This window comes from Apus apus, chromosome 19 (assembly GCF_020740795.1).
Source record: "Apus apus isolate bApuApu2 chromosome 19, bApuApu2.pri.cur, whole genome shotgun sequence".
Taxonomy (NCBI): Eukaryota; Metazoa; Chordata; class Aves; order Apodiformes; family Apodidae; genus Apus; species Apus apus.
In genome coordinates this window covers 6480587-6499614 of record NC_067300.1, presented here as the reverse complement: position 1 = coordinate 6499614, position 19028 = coordinate 6480587, and the positions used below count along the sequence as shown (strand labels likewise).

General features: G+C 40.5%; 1 protein-coding gene across 29 annotated transcripts in view; it reads left to right on the top strand.

Moving 5' to 3' along the window:
* FNBP1 (formin binding protein 1) overlaps positions 1–19028 on the top strand; it is a 97135-nt gene that overhangs the window by 14491 nt on the left and 63616 nt on the right. For 28 of the 29 annotated variants that reach the window (XM_051636953.1, XM_051636952.1, XM_051636978.1 and 25 more), the window contains exons 1-2: positions 10495–10569; positions 17182–17297. In XM_051636953.1, coding sequence (XP_051492913.1) covers positions 10495–10569; positions 17182–17297 — 191 coding nt within the window. Of the gene's footprint in view, positions 1–10494; positions 10570–17181; positions 17298–19028 lie in introns of those variants that run through there. The other variant, XM_051636956.1, reaches the window with a different exon arrangement.

Here is a 19028-nt window from a genome sequence, read left to right as displayed (position 1 = left end):
TTACAGGATATCAACCCTTGCAGTACTTAAATGTCTGCAGTTTGAAGAAATGCATTGCTTAAAGCTTTGTGCTGCTCCGGAAGACCCACTTTTTACATTTTAAATTTTATGAACCTGGAGTTACTGTCAGTGTTTGTTGCTGGACATCCAGCCCCCATTGGGCTAGGTAGGCATTGAGCAACCCAGGCACTGATGGGCCCTGTCTTGAAAATTGTGTAACAGGAATTAAAGAGAATCAAGATGGGGAGGATGGAGCACGTGTCACTCCAAGACATGGAAATCATACACAGGTCTCAAACCTTTCCCATCTCATGACTCTTCCAGTCTGGGGAACAATACAGTAATTTCTCTTGCACTCACTTTTGTTATGAAAGTTCTTATGTGTTGTGAAATTGTAAATTACTGGATAGTTGCTGTAGTCTCAGACGAAGTTAAAAAGCAGAGTAGAGAGTATCTATTTTATCATCTTACATTGAAAATTGTTATAGTATGCTGAGAGATACCCAAAATAGCTTCTGTATACTAGACTTGCAGTGATCACTGAGTGCTATAAAAAGTCAGTAAGCCTGACAGCCACATTTCAAAGAATTGTTTTTCCAATGTTCTAATTAATTGCCTTCAAATAAATAGTCATGCAAAAAATGAAATAAAGCAAAATCAATATTTAATGGCATCTGCTTAAAACTCCCCCTGTTGTAGACTTTTGAAGATGTGTGGGGGTGATATTCACACATCCCCAGTAAAGAGAGGATGGGATGTGTCTGTGTTTTCTTTTCATTTAAGGAATTAATTACTCCTTAAGTATGTAATTGTGAGATGCCCTACATGGCCCTGCTCAAAATAATGAGTTGGAGGACACAGCTTCATCGATGTAGGCTGTTGCACTGTGAATACAGATTTAGATGTTACCAGAGTTTGTCTCCTGGGTGGGAAGAGCTGGTCTCCACCCTTCAGCAGGCTCCTCCAGTTGAAGCAAGTGTGCGAAACTAATTCTGAAAGTGGGCTGTAATTTTTCTCTTGCTTCAGGAAGGAGTGATCTTAAGTGATTGAGATCTTACTCTGCACATCACATTGTTTCCTGTTCAGCTGCTGGAACAGTGCAGCTACAAGCTGACCTAAATTTATGGTTCTCATGCAAGATGCCAGTCTACTTTTGAGCTGTTTGCAGTATTTTTATAAGTAAACTGGCTGTATTCACTGTTACTCGTATTTACTTTGCATGGCAGGCTTATGGAGAAGTGAATTTATGGATCATTTGTGGGCTCTGCTTATTTCAAATAGACCTATAGAGCTGGGGAATCCCTTACCTTCTGGAAATGAAGCGAATATTTGTTAGATTTCCTCTCACAATAATGGTCTGAAAGAGCTGCACTGTGCTTGCCATCCTCTTTTGATACTTAATGTTTTACCATAGAGTCATAGAATGGTGAAGGTTGGAAGGGGTCTTAAAGATCATCAGGTTCCAACCCCCCTGCTATGAGCAGGGACACCCCACTAGATCAGGCTGCACAAGCCTCATCCAACCTGCCCTTGAACACCTCTGGGGAGGGGGCATCTGCAGCCTCCCTGGGCAACCTATTCCAGCACCTTCCTACCCTCATGGTGAAGAATTCCTTCCTGATATCTAACCTAAATCTCCCCTCTTTCAGTTTAAAACCATTACCCTTTGTCCTATCACTGCCCTCTCTGGTGAAAAGCCCCTCCCCAGCTTCCTGTAGCCCTTTCAGGTACTGGAAGGTGCTCTCAGGTCTCCCTGGAGCCTTCTCTTCTCCAGGCTGAATAGCCCCAACTCCCTCAGCCTGTCTTCATAGCTGAGGTGCTCCAGCCCTTTGATCGTCTGCTGGTTCGTTATTGCTGTGATAGGAAAACAGCTGTAACACACTGTAATGTAAGCATTCCCTCTGTTTTTTTTTTTTTGTGTGGTAGCCTTCTATTTGTTCTTCCAAGAACATGAGAAGAGTAGAAATCAGGACCATGTTGCTATGTAGTTTCATTCACAAAATTTCACCACGTGTGCTGTGTGCACATCACACTTTTTTATGATACAGTCTTAATAAAGCAATTCATTAAGAAATGTTCCTGCAAAATATTATTGCTACAATACAGACTCAAAACTTGACCAGCAGCTCTCCCTCACCTTTCTTATGAAGATTATAATAACATGGAGCCATGGTTTCTGTTAGTCCTTTAGCTAATAACATCAAAATCTCTGTGGTGTAGTGGTCGTGGTTTTGTTTGTCTTCAAGACAGAACCTTTTTGCTGGTTCCAAAGTACAACAAGCAGCTTTGAAAAACTGTAGCACCCTTTCAGAAAGTATTCTTGGCGCCTCAGATTTTTTCAGCCTGCTAACACATTCAGAACACAGGACAAGCAGCTTAAGATCTGAATGAGATTGTTCACCAAATGAGTTGGTGCAGCATATTAATTTGCTAGCACTTCTAAATGCTTGCAGTGTTACAAGAGCCCGCAATGTCACTAAAATACCAGGAGCTTTGTTGGTTCTAAACTCCTTAAAAGAGAGTTTAAAATTCTTGTCTGCTTGCTGTGACCTTACCAGCTTTAGAAAGAATGTCAAGATCTGTATTTGAACAATGGTATGCATCCTGGGCTTAGCAAATAAGTAACAATCTTTTCCTGGTAACTGTCTTGGAGTTTCGTTGTGCTCTAGGTTTTACTGTATAGTTCATTATTATATGAGGCTCCTATTAGCACTTTTATGTGGATGCCAATGGATAAATTTATTGCATGTTTTGGTATTTGCTTAAGCCTTTACAGTCAGGTAGACTAACATAAAGTGGTTTTAATGAGACTGTATGCAGTCAACTTGATTTTTCCATGGGTACTTTTCATTCCATGTTAAGTTCGTAAGCTGGTATTTAAATGCCAGATTACTGATATGACTCTAAACCATTTTTCCTTTTACTTGCTTGTGTAGTAAACTACACCATGCCCTCCCACATCCCCCCTCAACAATATTCTGTCTGAAAGTTATGGGAGAAGAGACACATGAATGTATTTTTAAAAGTACAAGAAGTCTATTTTTAAAGTTTTAAAACTGATGCTTTTATTCAGAGGTTGAACCCAAACATTGTGGTAATAGCTGCCTTAATGGGTAAAGTACAATTTTCTTCCCTGCTGCAGCACAACTTCTATCTGAGGTTTATGAACTAGTAGCACTGATTAACAGTTCAGAAGTGATAGTTGAATATGAGGCTGTATTTTTAGGAAGAGAGTTTAAAAATCCCAAAAAACCCCTAATGCCCCTACTGCCCTTTGTTTCACTGATATTTGGTTTAAGCAAATACTAGTAGTAGTTCTGGTAGTACTAGAAGATAGGATGGGTGGAATCAAATGGTCAGGTTAGTGTGACATACGTGTGGCTTTTAATCTTAGCTCCAATAAGCCCTGTCTCAAATTGGGTAGTGTTTTTCCACATGACTGTCTAAAAACTAGATTGATGGAAAAAGACTGCTTACTGGTGTTAATACCCATTAGGGTTGTGGAGATGCATGCTTATTCAAGCGTTGTGAAGGGTGGAAATCTATATCATGGTACCATCATCATTGTTACAGCATATGTTATAAAATACATGGTGTTTTCGCAATCCAAGGACATGAGGCTGTTGTCACAAGAAAAGTGAATTATCCCCTTCTGCTTAGCTAGACTTGCCTGTCCAGCTTGTGAGCAAAATATCCTTGCTGAGGAAAGCAGTCCTTATTTAAAGGATCAAAGGATGTTGCTTTTCTTGCTGAGGATGGTGAAACATTATTTATTCCTGCTGCTTAGGTTTCCAAGTCATATTGGTCAAAAGGGAATGTAATTGTTGATTTATTTCCATAAAGTGTTCTGACTCTTTTACTTGGGGAGGCCAGAGGCTTTGTAGGAGAAGCCAGGCTAGATTTGTACTGTCAACAGATGCCCTACTTTCTAGAAACTGTAATTTTAGGTTGTCTTGGTTAGCACAGCATGGTTAGCACTCTGAACTTGGGCTTTGTGCACTGGGGCTCTGAGTGTGGCCTCATGGCAGCATCTCTGTGGGACACTCAGCAAACCACGGTGTCTGGCTCCCTGTGCTGCGGTTCCTGCCTGGCCTCTGCTTTCCCTGTGACCTGCTCCCTGTTTCATGCCTGTTTGTATGTAGGCAGCACTGAGCACAACAGGGCTGCTGTTAGAGCTGGACGATCTTTGCTGCTGCTACAACTGGCTTCGAATGCTCTCTGATCCGGTGGTTGGACACTTAAAATTTAGGGAAAGTAGGGATAATTGTGTGTTAAATCTCTAGTTCAGTGTGTTCCGTGAATGTCATGTTTATGGGGTAGGAAACCCTGATTTCTTCCCTTTTTACAAAGCTCAGTGGCACATGATCTGTCTAGTCTTACTGTATGAATGTTTGGTGTGATGGAGTTGAATTTACCTCTGTGTATTTAGATTCTTAATTGTCTCATGTTCTGTGAAGAATCTCAGATATCCTTGAGTGAATAGCCAGGATGGAGCCATCAAAATCCATGGAGCATTGTGCTTGGCTGTGTGTGAGCTCCTCTATTGGCTCTGCAAACCTGAAATGTGTGTGGGAGAATTTTCTCTTGTATTCTAGCATGTAATTTAATTGATGTTTGTTTGGTAATTTGCCTCAGATTAAATTATTCATTGTCACTACTGAACAAATGCTTTGTGTGCCTTTGGTGGATCAGCATTTTGCACAACATTTCCCCTTTTTTATTCCACCTACTTTGATGCATTCATTTATTTTTTGCTGCAATCTTATTCCTGAGAACTGAGACTTCTGTGGGGAGGAGGGGAAGACCCAGTGGAGTTTCAGAGAGGCTTTATACAGTGATAAGTTAGTTAAGGGAAAAGTGATTACTTTTCCTCAGATTTAAACTTTGATTTAACACAAGTTCACATTCTAATTAATGGAAGCTGTTACCTGAGGATACACTTGATAGAATAGGACTGAGCATGTGAGAATGAGTATATGCTCTCTACCTCTGAAGGAAAAGCTTAGGTTATCAGAGAATCTTTGTTTATTGATAGCAAGATATTCTTTGCACAGGTGGGTGTTTCTGATTCCTACCAAGATGTGTCAACAGGACAGTTGCCACATTAGTTTTGGTTTGACCGTCTTTTAGTTTCTTAATCGTAGATTAACTCTGTGGCCATACAAATGATCTCATCTTTTGCAGAGGAAAATGGGCATGGCAAGGTTCAATGTGAAGTTTGAAAATTTTCCTTAGGTGGGATCAGCCTGAAACAATCTTCTTGTCAAAATCAAGACAAATGGTCTGACTCTTCCAAGTACTGTGGAGGGTGTGCAGATGCAGCAGGGGTTGGTCCCTTCTCTGAAGGGTTTTTCAGCTGAAAAGCTGAGATGAGAAAAGTAACAGGAAAATATTTGGCAGGATATTAGCTGAATGTCTTGGTTGTTATTTCCATAGCTGCAGGAAGGAGCTGGGTCTTATTCCCATAAAAAAAGCTGTATGGCAAGCCCTAATAGGTGGATTTAAGGAATAGTCTCTTCCACTTTTCTTCAGCTCTTTGCTTGTTTTCTGTTTCTGGCCAAGTTCCAGAGTTCATCTGTTTTTTTTGCCAGTGTTGCTTGACTCAACTTCATAGAGTGGAAAATACTGGATTATGAAATGCACTTTGAATGGAGTTTGTTAACAAATTTTGAAGTTATTAACTTTGTATTTAGAATTTAAGTTGAATTTATGCCTAGGTTTGCAGACTTTTAAAATGCTACATACTCACTCTATTGCATTAGATTTCCTGATTTGTATATCTCTGAGACGTCTCCTGTTTGGGAAAACTGAACTATATCTTGGATCAGAAAAGAGGCACCCAAACTAACTTCTGGGTTAGAAATGGAATGCAGTGGCAGACAGAAACACTTAAGGCACAGTAGTAATCTTATTTGGTCCTGAGTGTGAAGTGGTGCTTGAAAAATCTAGGACTGTATTTGTAATGTCATGGTATTTAAGGTATCAAATGCTTTTTGAACCCCATCTGTAAAGGAGTATTTTAGTCTTTTTCAGCTTCTAATTCCATTTAATTTGTAAAAAAGGAGGGAATAGACAAGTTTACAGATTTTCACTTTTCATTAGAACCTTTGGGAGGGGCTTTGGGCACACTTAAGGGGGGAAGTTGGCTGTAGGTATTGCCCTTGCTCCAGCTAAACCAAATTACAGTGACTTTTAGAGCACTTTTCCAAGCATATTCATCCCATAAGGACACTGTGTCTGCAGTGGAGCTGGGTAGTCAATTCTCAGAGTGCTTCACAACCAGAGAAGGTGGCAAAAATGAGTCAGAGGACTAAGGGCTGTTCTTTTCTGTTTAATAACTAAATACCTTTGCATTAGCATCTATGTGGGGGAAAAAAAACTTGCACACATGCTACACCTGACAGGTAATTGACTTATTGGAGGTTAGATGAAAAGTTACCCACCTTGAAAAACCAACCAACCAAAAAAGCCTCACCCAAATATTACTCCTCCGAAGAACTTTTAAAAGTTTGCTATTAATGATAAAATTATGATGATAATGATAAAATACCTTGTAGGAGGGTACATAGAGAAGCTTTTTATTTTACATGATGAATCCAGGATGGCATTGATTGATGAAGAGGCTGGGGAAACAGCTAGTTTTCCCAAACTATGTTCCCACAGGCTACTGCAGTTTGAAGTATTGTTTTTGTGGATAAGATTCTACTATTGTAATTCAATATGGTTTTGGAGTTAGAGGGTAGAATTGCCTTTTCTGTGTATGTCTCTTGTTTTAAATGGATCAGCAGGCTTGTTTGTTTTTCTGTTGTAGTGATCTGTGCAATAAGCAGGAACACTGGATGGTTCATTTTTAATAATTAGTACAGAGCTGCCCAAAGGGGAAACTGTGTGGGCAAGAGAGCTTGTTGATCTTTGTTTTAACAGCTGGTATTATTAAGGGAGAACTTCGCAGAAGGGAAAAAAGAGAATGAAACATCAGTCAACAGTTAATCCAAAGATAGAGCCAGGCACAAAAAGATTTACTGGGACTTTGTTCTAAAATTGCATTTGTTCAAATTATTTCAGAATAAAAGAATGGGTGTGTATTAAATCAGGGAAGTGAGATGGGGAACAGTGAGAAGTTGCAACATTGTCAACTGAAAAATCTTACTGGAACAACAACAACATCATATATTTAGCATTGTTACCATGCTGCAAGTCCTGAGGGAGGCAGCTTGAATCTGGAGCTCTGCTGCTGCTTGTGATTTATACCATCCCAGCAGCAGAGCAATACACATCAGAATCTGCTCATTTTCAAAGCTCTTGTTTATAACAGAATAGAACAGTGAATCCCTGTGGGTCATTGCAGGTTTCAGTCTGAAGCTCTGGATACTGTCAGCAAAAACTAAATCCTTGTCCCATTCCTGTTCCCCCAGGAGGAGCAGAAGGAAGAGGTTACCATTGCTTTGTTTTGTTTCTGTGTTTTTTTTTAAATGAGTTTCGTGGGTGTAATTAATGCTAATGATAGAGAGGCATCATCTTTCTGGGCCCCAGTAGATTTTAGTAGTTATGAGCCTTTGCTTAGCTTTTGCTTAGCTAATGAGTCTGGATTTTAAGGTCGACTCTGTAGCTTATGCCCATACCCAGTAGGAGTAAGTAAGTCCACTGGAGTCAGTCAAATTGCCCTTGTGTCTCCAAAAGGAGAAGCAGCATTTGCATGTTTGCCCTCAGTTTATATAACCAAATGTGCAGAAAAATGTTGATACTCAGTCCTTCAATAAAAATAGTTGGTTTTTCTGACCTTACTTGTGGCATTAGTTGAGGTTTCTCTCTTAATTTTTCTGGCTCTTGAAGAGCTTTCTTATATTCTGGGTTGTAATTTGCACATTATAATGTGTTTTGAAACAAAACTTTGTCCCATTCTGGGGTTTCTTGTGTGGATTTTGTAAGCAGAATTGTACGCTTGAAAAGAAGTGTTCATCTCAGAATGGTCTGCTTATGACAGATGGTTTTCATTGTGGCAAAGTCATGCAGTGCCTCAAACCTCAAAATGTATAAACTCATTTGAAGGAAATGAATTGCTGCTGCAGCACTGCCATCCACAATGGATCCTTGGATACTGCAAACAATGTGTTTTGAACCTTACCTTTTCCTTCTTTGAAGGAAACTGTAATATGAATGTTTCAAGAGCATGACATTTTGACACCTCTAAGGTGCACAGTTCCTCTTCTGTAGAATTGTCTCCCACTGGTGATAGCAGATGAACTGTGTCAGTTGTCCTTGGCCTTTTCAAGTCAGAATAAAAATGAAACAGCACCTACCTAATGTTCTGTACTACATGGACTTGTGTTCTTCCACATGTGCCAGCTGGGGCATGTAGCCTGCACAATTTGTCATCAGAATCTCCCTTGTTCCAAGAAAGCCAGGCTTGCTGTTAGCCTGCCTGTTGTCCCTAACTATCTAGTACTCTTGTATTCAGTTGCTGTTTCTTTTAATCACCTGTTGCTCATCAACTCTGTCCTGCTTCAGTTGAGCTGTTCATATCCTCCTGCCTTCCCACTCCCCAGAGTTAATTATTCCTTTCTGTTGCCTTACCTCTCACAGCATCTTTTTACAGCTGCTGCAGCACCAGCAACCACATCCTCTCTCACCTTCCTTCCTGGCTGCTGTGTTAGCACTCTAACTTGCTCTGTTGCTATAGAGGGACCACAAGTTCTGCTTTACCATATCCTTTATAGGATCAAACAGGCCGAGGGGGAGGAGGAGGCGGCTTGGTTTGACACCAAGATGGCAGAGGTTGGAGGGTTTGGGGTCTAATAGGTTTGGGCTCCAGTAGGTTTGGGCTGTGGCAAAGAAGGCTGTTGGCTGTAGTGGTAAAAGCAGTCTCTGGAGCTGTTTTTTTGCAGGAGCACCAGATCCTCCTGGAGCTGCACTGCTCCTGCACCTGTGCCTGGGCAGCAGCAGTGACTCAGTCTTCTGGCTGCTGCAGGAAGGAGCACTTTCAGTACAAGGTTTAAGCCGTCAGCAGAGAGAGCTAGACATGGAGTGTGTGTGTGTGAACGTCTTGGCAACTGATGACACTGGTTGTACTCACACAGGGAAGTGTCCTCCCGTGAACCATGTGTCAGGTTTTGCAAGGCTTCCATAATAGGTGTTACAGTGGGTCACCAGTGCCTGGGCTGTGCTCCCAGTGACCTGCCAGGCAGGCAGACGTGTCTTGTTCCCGACCTGGTGCTCTCTGCCGCTGCTGAGGGACTCGCTCCTCCTCCCCTGCTTGCAAGGCTGGCTGGCTTTGCACTGCAGGTCATGGTCCTGCTCTCTGCAACCTCTGCGGCTTTTAAGGTCTGGGGTTGTGCATCACCTTCTCTACCACAAGTCTTAAGCTACACAGGTATGGAGATGAGCTCAGCGTATTAGCTAGTGCAGGGTATACCTATGCAGCTTTACTCTGGGTCTTCTTGTTGGATGTTGCAATTTAATTTGTTCCCCATCAACCTTGATGGTCTGGTTGAACTCCCAGAACTGGCCTTGCCTCAGCATGGCTGTACCACTCGTTCTGTTCTCCAGGCCCTGGCCTCTGCACCATAGCCTCCAGTGTCTGATTTCAAAAGGGCTTCTGGTTTGACTTCAGTCAGGTTTCCATCCAGGTAGGGTATGACCGAAACCTGCCTGAGAGACAGCACTTCTGCCTAATTAGCAGGAGGGGTCACTCTTGAGTTTGTGGAAGGTGGTTTTCTGGGTGGGGTTGAGTGTGGTTGTCTCGGGAGCAATTAAGAGGGCTAATACCTGTTGCTACCCTTTGCTGCCTTGCTATTATACTGAGGCAACATTGTTTTAAATCCAAATTAAAATTGGCATAAGTACTGGATCTTATATTGCTTTACAGCTTCAGCAAAATGCTGAAGAGAGTAAGCATTTCAAGGTTGAAATACAGACCAGTAACTGCTTAATTCATAACGTTTACTAGAACAAGTAGGACATTTAGAGGTGAGTTTATCTAGCAACATAAAAGAAAATGCAACATAAAACGCAGCCTGTTTCCATTCTTGAGTTCTAGGATTTTCCCCTTCCTCCCCAGGTTTGAAATGCACTTGGTAGCCTAATGATGCAGCAAAGACTCAAATTTTTGTTTGTTTTCTCCTAGCCAGGTCAAGTTCTGAAGTGAATCAGAAGAGATAAAAGAATAGTTAAAAACCTTTTGGGCTCTATGGAAAATGAGTTTACAGGATGAAGATGAAGAGCAAGTTGTGGTGGGAAAGTAGGAAGGATTGTTCTAGGGTAGTTTTTCAGCTTGAGCAGAAATGTGCCTGTTTAAGGTGAAAACTCAGGAGGAGTTTAATATGTAAAGCGTAAAATGAAATTATTACATTGAGTAGTATGAAGAGGAGTTCTGCATGGAAAATGCATGTGATCATAAACAGTTTTGTGAACAAGAACCGGATGTACAGGGCGATGGAGGGGTAGAGTCGTGAAACAACCCGTGAAGCCACAGCATTGTGTGAATATAACCCAGAGATGGTCTCCCTGTTCTCTCAGTCTGTCTTCCATGGTGCTCTCAGTCCTCCTTGTCTGTGCTGTGTGAAGCAAAAGGTTAGTGTCCTGTGCTCTGTTTTATACTTAACATACTTGACATGTATAAACATGGATGTTTGTTTAGTTGTCATTAACTGAGGGTTTCACTGGGTATAGCTGGCTGGTTGTGTGGGAAGTTGTCTCGTCAGTAGTGGCTGAGTCAAGAGATGCTGAAATGCTTTTGTATTTTCTGCTCATCTCTGTTTTCTGGAAGACATTTGCACTGGCAGCCTGTACTTTGTGCATTTTCTTTCATTATTAATTTGCCTGAAGACTGTTAGATTTGCAAATAGCTTTACTCTAGGTCTCTGAGGATCTGTGATCTGAATTCTTTTGTATTCTGCTAGCACTACTGCCATACAGGACTTAACCAAACCTGTGAAGGTCTCATCTTGTTAATTATTTTTATAATAGAAAGTTGTTCAACCGTGGTATCTAAAAAAGTAATTTAGAATTTTGAACAGTGTAATATGTTCTTCATCTTCACTTTAATTCATTTTGCCTATGGAAATGGGTGAGACTCTTTAAAAAATAAGAGATGTGGGAGGAGAAGGTATGAACCAGAGGTGAAAATTAGCATTTGATTCCCCTATTCCTACTTATATTTTTAGAACAGTGAATAAACAAGTCATTTTGGGAGGAAATGGAATTGAACTCCCTGGAGAATGAGGCAGTAGAAAGTCTTCAAATATTTTTACGTTTTAGAAAAGCAGGTGTTTTAATCTTTTGTCAGAGTAGAAACATAGGAGGAATATGCTAAATATAAAGGTATAAAGGCTTTTTCTGGTATTACCTACTGAATTTTCAGCATATTCTTTCCTTACTACTTGTCTCTATATTAGCATTATTTTAAATGTAGCACTGTTGCACTGCTACCTGTAAAAGTAGCAGAAAGACTGACAGTTTGTGCTGGTTACTGAGATATATTAAACACTGCCACCTAAGTCTAGTCTGAGCAGGTTTGACGTGATGCCTAAAATTGCAGAATTAATTGGTCACGTCTCCAGACTCTAATGTTTTGTTCATTCTTGCAACCCAGCCATGGGGAGCACAGTGACCTGAGTGTTTTGGGCTGCAGACTGGCCGAGACACTAACAGGAAGAGTGAGGACACCCCCTTTACTTCAGTAGATAGAGATGCTGAAGCCCCTTGGCAGTAAATTTAGGTCCTTCCATCACTGGATCTGACCGAGCTTTGGGGTGAAGTATTTTGCAATAAATGGAAGCACTCTTGAAAGAGGAAGGAATATCTTACTGAGCTGATCTTCAAAGCCCACATGAATAGCACTTTCTTTATTGCTCAACAATTGGTTGTACTCCATGTTACGTAGTTTAGAAATGAGAAGAAAGCCCTTTTCTTTTTCTTTTTTTTTTTTTTTAATGGCTAACTTTCTTTTTCCCAAAATACTTTACATTGCTGGGGAATGTGACCTGAGGAGAAGTGTTGAGAAGTGAGGGGATCTGACAGCCAAAGTAACAGTTAAAATGAGGAAAAGCAAATAGGCAGCATGATTTCCATTTTAAGCATTGTCAAAGTCAGAAACATGCAGCTGAGCTTCAGAAACAATGTCTAGATGTGAAGGTATTTGGGCAGTGGTAAAAATACCTGGAGATAATTAATGGAAACAGAAAAGAAGTTAGAAACACACTTTGCCTTAGGGATAAAACTTTCAAAGCATTCTGGGTACTTGGATGTCCACATCCCATTCAAGTTAAGGTCTATAAAGTTCTTTCCTCTTGAGCTTTAGATTTTGTGTGCATGCTCAAGAATGTGTTGAGCTCTGAACAAACATTAAGACACTTGCAAGCAGCAGAGGCTCTGCCTTTCCACCCACGAGAAGCCAGGTGGGTCAGCTCATGTGTTCAGCTCCTCCATTACTTGGGGAAGGCAGGAAATGTTTGTACTGGCACTCTGTGCTGTCCTTGGGAAGCTGCTGGAATCTAATGAAGAGAAATAAGTTACAGCTGTATGTGTAGTTTAATTACGTGCACATCTTCATTGTCAATCAAAAGTCTGTTCTTTTTAATAAGCTATTGATAGAACAGTAAGTGAGGATGGGGACTTGGCAATGGGAGAAGGTGAGATTTGACAGGTTGGAAGGCTCAAGGACATAAACAGTAATATGAAAGCTGTGGTAGGAGTCTGCTGAGATGTACAACCCATTGTCAGTACAGTCTTTTGCTCAAGAGTGTTCCTCTATGTAAATCAGTCTCTGGGTCAGAGGAAAGGAGTGAAAAATTCTAGAAAATGCCTTAGTGTTTCTTTTTCAGAGAAAACAGGTGCAAAGTGACCTTTTGTTTCCCCCCTCACTGTGGTCTGGTGGGAGCATTCTCACTGAACATTGTGTCATGCTTCTTGTCTTGTTTTCTTACTTTTCTTGAAGAATGCTAAAGCCTTGTGGAATTTATTGTTTTCTAATGTTATCCCCAACTGGAAGGGTGAGTAGGCTGTAAAAACAAACAGAGGAGAAAATACACATTGAAATCAAAAGCTGAAAGAGCACCTCATGGAGATACCTGAGCCAGCTTCTAGCTGATGACCAACCTGCAGAGTTGGAGTGACGTATTTAAGCTGCTAAACAAATGCAGGCATGGTGGGCTTTGTGCTGAAACCACATGCTGCTCTGGGGAGCTGCCTTCTGGTTCTAAGGCCAAGTTCCTTCAGAGACAGATAAATCCTCACCAGCTGAACTCCTGCTTCTTTTTCTAAGGTAGATGCTTCCCCAGCCACAAACTTCTTGCTGGCCTGCAGTGTGACACTGACACCTTGATCTTTGTGTTTGAAAACCTCTTTCAAGTTTTACTGTTTGAATAAGAGAAGCTGCTTATGCTACAAGTGCTTAAGTTAACCAAAATCCCAGCTCATTTACTGATGGCCTTGCACTGCAAGAGTTCTTTTTTTTTTTTTTTTTTTTTTTTTGCTGGGCTTCATTGCTACAAAGAGCTTGTTTTAAGCTAGAAAATTATTCTGGAGTTCAGTGAAAATTATAATGAAACAGTAGTGGAGTTTGGCAATCTTTTGAAGAACTTAATTTTCTAGCAATCTGCTTCTGGGAAGTCTTCTATGGGAAGCACTTATTTTGGAGAAGGGTGAAAATCCCATTGTTAGGGATAATAAAACCAAATTTGTTACCAAATAGTTGATTTTTTTTTTTTTTTAACTTCACAGATTCCATCTGATAATGCATTTTTGTATTAAACTTTGGAAATACTACATACATTTAAAAAATTAGATGGTGATTGTTTGAAGAGATGACATTGTTGATAACTACTCTCAAGGATCTTTTTAGAAGTTCTGGTTTTGCATTGATTGCATGTATGCCTGGACTTTGGGATTCCATTAATTAAAGGTTATGCTTTAAGATCAAAGCATTCTGTGTACTCTGTCATCCCTACAATTCATTAGCCTTAACACTGAGCCTTTGCCTTCAGCTTGCAGGGCAGATCCATTAAACAAGGAGGACACATCTGTGTTAGGTCCCTCTGGCTGTACTGCCTTTCCTTTGGAACACCATGTTCAGCAAGTGAGGGTGTTGTCAATTTTACTGACTTCTTTCATCCTTAAGGAACACGGAAAAGAGAACTGATAATGGGATACATGGCCCCACAGTAACACGCTTGTTGTGGGGTGTTGGCTGCTTAATAAAATATCATTTCAGCCAAAACTGTTCCATGCCCAGAGAAGGCAGAAACTTCTCTTTAGCAAAGTCTGCAGAAAGCTGAATTTCCCCTTGTCTTGCTTCTTGATAGCAGATCTCAGTGCTTGTAGTTTTATCTGGTTGAGGTTCTTCTGATCACAGCTCGGCACCAAACAAATGTCTCTGCTCGCTTTATAAATAGCAAGTTAGCAGCTTCTCACAGTTGGCCTGTCAGACAGCTGCACTGCATTGTATTTGCCTTTGCACTGCACATCATGGAGTTTTCTTTTACCAAACTTGACATAGTAAGGCTGCTGAAACAGACCAGCAGATCCACCTTTGGGGTAACAGACCAGGTGGAGGCAGCTACCTGTTTCTAGCTTTTATTGGATACTCTGATCTAACTGGTGCTCAGAGAATTGAATCAGGGTGGTGGTGCTGGAAGAGGTTTGGACAGGCCACCACCAAGATTACCTTTCCAGGGTGAACCTGCTCAACCTCTGTGCTGTCAGCAGTCTGGAGTTCTCTCAAAGCACAAGATCTCCTTGAAAGGTGTTCTTTCCTGTGGAATACTGTGACCTCTTTGGATGGCGGTGCAGTAGGATGCCAAGTTAGTTTCTTGCTACTAGGAAGGTATATCTTGATAAGGGTGGTGTAATTTGCTTACAGGGATTAGAGAGTGGATTTCCCTCCCTGAGATTTCTCAAAGTTAAGAGTGCGTGTAAACTTGTGAGTAATGGACTGTCTCATGGGGTATTTATTTTATATTCATGTGTTTATGTTAAGTAATGTAAATTGTGGAAGAGAAGGGTGTGGGATAGCTATAAAATGTCTTTATCACAGCCTATAAAAAGGTCATGTTTGCACTGCTTTCTTGACACCAACAGAATCTGAGAGATGGAGAGGTTGTGTATTTGAAGCAGAGATGCAGAGGTTGTGTGTTTGAAGCTGAGCAGTAGGTGCCTCATTTTGCTGCCATGGTACTCCAGACAGCACACGGTGTTCCTTCCTGCTCAGAGCCCTCTGGGAGGAGAAGAGGTCTGTGATGTTACCCAGGGTGTCTTGTGTTCTCCCCAGCTGTGAAATTGTCTGAAATAAGGATTTGCCTGCATGCAAATTTGTACTGGCTTAGAACTTGTCTTCCCTTTTTGCCGAATATATAAATCCTATTTTTGACTGAATGATGTTACATTGGTTTAAGGGTGATTTGTGTTGCTGGAAATCAGGCTTTTAGTCTGTGTAGCTTGAATACTTTCCCCCCCTCGCAGTTGCCTGTAACCACTTTTTCTTAGATCCTGGAGAATGAGGCTTAGAAGTTGATGACTATTTTTGTAATTTTATACTGCTGCCCTTTTGCTGTTCGCCCCCCAGTGCCTCCTTAATTGACTAACACTGACATGATTTAAACTGAAGCAGAGTCTGGTTTGGCTGAATTGGTTTAAAATAGTACCTCATGCTAAACCAGAGCAAATAAGCAGATAGCAAACCCTGTGTGTCCTATTCCATGCCTATTACCAGGTGGTTTACCTTGATTCTTGGCTAGGGTTTTGCTTATTTCCTCCTCTAACGTGGTTTTCTTTTTCTCCCACTCAAAATACAGCTAAAAGGGTTTTGTTTGCAATTAGGAGTTTCTCTGTATGTAACTGTTTTGTTCAGTGCTGGGGGGAATCTCTCCTGATACCCATCTGACTTGCTGTCAGAGCCACATATACTACAAAGCACCAAGTGGTATCTACTTAAGCAACAGATTCATAAACTGGCCTTTGTAGTAGTTTTCTGTTATATTCTGCTTTGTGCTTCTAAGGAAGTGGGCTTGTGTTGCATTGATAAAATTAGATGATAGCTCTACAAACTGCAAGTCACAAGACCAGATCTTCTGTCAGAAGCTTTAATTGTGGCAGCTAAGCATCTGACCCAAATCTATGGCTGTGTACAGTGGTTTTGGAAAATGTTATAAATCTAACCTTTGTACTGCAGATATGTGGAATTATTCTGTTTTTCATGTAAACCATCACTGAACCTCATGCCAAATAAGCCAGGCTGATACTAAAAACCTTGTTTACGCTGTGTTTCTGTCAGGATAAGTGTCTTGAGTGTATCTCCGTTTAAAACTATTTTTCAAGTCTTGTAGAAATATTAACCTCTGAAATGTGTTGAACAGATGATGATGGCATTTGAGCACTGCTTGAAGAAACCAAATTGTTAAAAATAAGCTAGTTTTTAGGTTAAATCTGCAGATAGTAATAGGCTGGCTTGGACAATTAATTTGGATTTAGAGTTGCTTAATTTCTCTTGGCATTTGCAAATCCCAAACTGACTTGTGGAATGTTCTTGATTGAAAGAGATTTTACTGAAAACATGTGTGGCTGTTTTTGAGGGCAACAAAATTTGAAGAACAAAGTAGCATCTGTATATAAATGGAGGCAGACAAGAAAACTTACTGTAAACATAGCTAATGTCATTTTTGTGGCATCATTTGTTAGCATGTGTTCTGGTTGAGAACAAAACAGGCTATAGGGAAAGCGAGTTCTGTTCTGTAAAGAGGTTGTTAGCTGTTCTCAATGGCATTTAAAATTTGTAACAGTGACAAAGCTTGAGTATAAATCTGTGTTTTTCAGATTAAAATAAAAATTATTAATTAGAAGTAGACCTCAAATTCACTGAACTCTTCATTGTAAAGTCAAATACTGACAAGAGTATTTCTTATCCTTAGTCTAATTATGACTTTATATCAGGAGATGGTATTCAGTAGAATTGCCAGGATTTCTGAAATGTAACTGATTCAGAAATGAGGAATGAAGAATGTTACTGAATTGGTCTCATGTTTAAAGTCTTATTTCTGTCGATTAAAAACCTGTGTTGCTACAAAAATGACTTAACTGTGGTAATGGAAAATATTAATCACACTTTCTTTATGGTGATATGCACTTTGGAAATTATTTCTAGTTATCTCTGTGTTAACAAGATGAAACTATTTTTTTTATTCATTGCAGGACCAGTTTGACAACTTAGAAAAACACACGCAATGGGGTATTGATGTCCTGGAAAAATACATCAAGTTTGTAAAAGAAAGAACAGAGATTGAACTCAGCTATGCAAAGCAACTTAGGTAAGTCAGTATGTAAAATTCTGGACTTGGAGTTGCATCTGTTCAGACCTTGTGGTTTATAATAATGGCTTATAGAGAATATCTTTAATTTAGAGCATGAAAGCTAAAGTTAATTTAAGATACTGTTTTATTATCTCTGCTAAAGATAATATGCTTTGCAAAACAGGTTATTTAGGTGACTGAGTAGGATACTTGGTCTTAGTCATGATTTATCCATGATTAATGGCCCAGACTTTGAGGATAGCATTGTAATGTTTTCCATGAAATTAGGACTGCTGCATGTACCTGCTGAAGGATTTCAGAAATCAGCAGAAACTTCGTAACTTGTTGAAAGGCAAAGTTTAGGGTTTCTTTTAATAAGACAGGCTTTGAATTGATGCATGTTGGAGAAACTGCAGGTCAGAAAGTTAGTCTGAGCCTCTGGAAATTTTGTCTGTGTGGTTAGCCAGGTTGCAGCCTGAGATTTGAATTATGACAGTTTTATAATCTTGCCTCTGTTCTTGTGATGTGTTTCCTGAAGGAAGAGATCCTGTGAATTTATCTCAAGTAGCTAAATTACTGGAAGTTCCTGCTGTGTGTGTTCTCTGTCTGGTTCAAACCATCAGTTTGTAGACAGAAGGACAAGTATGTGTGAACTAGACCCAGAAAATGTGTTTCTTGAGGTCAGATTCAGTGTAAATGGGGAAGGGGTAAGGGAAGAGGTGCTAAGAATCCCTCCTAACAAGGGAGGTGAAAATGAGAGATGAACAGGGTTTAGAAGGGGGTACAAGACACAGACAGTCCTGCTGGTGTGGAGGGGCTGTGCAATATTGTTGGCGTCCAGTGTGTTGAACTGGAGGCAGTGGAGCTAACTGGAGAGGGGAGTGCAGGCCTAATCCTTAACCCCTCCAGAAAATCCATACCTTTTTTTCCATGGCTATGATACATCTTAGAACTCCTTCCATCTCCTCAGTATTTATAGAAGTTGGGATATGAGGTTCTAATTGAGCTGTTTATATCTAAAGCACAATTTCTGATGAAAGAAAAACAACGAACCACACCCAGAGTTTTTTTATGCTTGTGTTAGAATGGATTCAAGATGCACAATGACCTGTTATTTGGGAGGAGCTGGTGGTTCTCAAAACCCTGCCTTTATGGTTATGTGCTTTCTCAGGGGAATGCCACAAGGGTTCCCTAGGGTTTCTGCTATAGACAAGCAGGAAATAGAAGATGACTTGAGAAAGAACAAATTGCTCATATCCTATGGAGATGAGAAGAGATTGAATTACAGAGGCCCAGTGAGCTGGAAGAGAGTATGACTGGAGTGGGGAAATTCTAGCCGAGTATCTGTGTGAGCAAGCCTGTCTGATGAAGGATCACACACAGACTCAGTTTCTTAGGATGATAAATTTCAGGGTTGAAGAGCATGATTATGAAAATAAAGAAACACGCAAAAATGTTTAAGGAAAGTGAGAGATAGTTTTACCTTTGCGTATCTAGAAACTCTGAACTCCTAAGTTTTATTTCTCATTCTGTCTTGGACTTGCACATCAAGCTTGATGAGTTTGTATCTTCTGTCTGCATTTTGATTCCCTAGATTAAGCTGCATTTGTCTCTCCCACCCATGGGCATGATTTGAGGACAAATACATTGATTCCTGAGGAGCTTGTCTAATGTGCTGGTGGATAGATAGCCTTGAGGAAGACAGACTGAAAAAAAAATATGCTTAAGATATCAGGATACTCTGAGAAT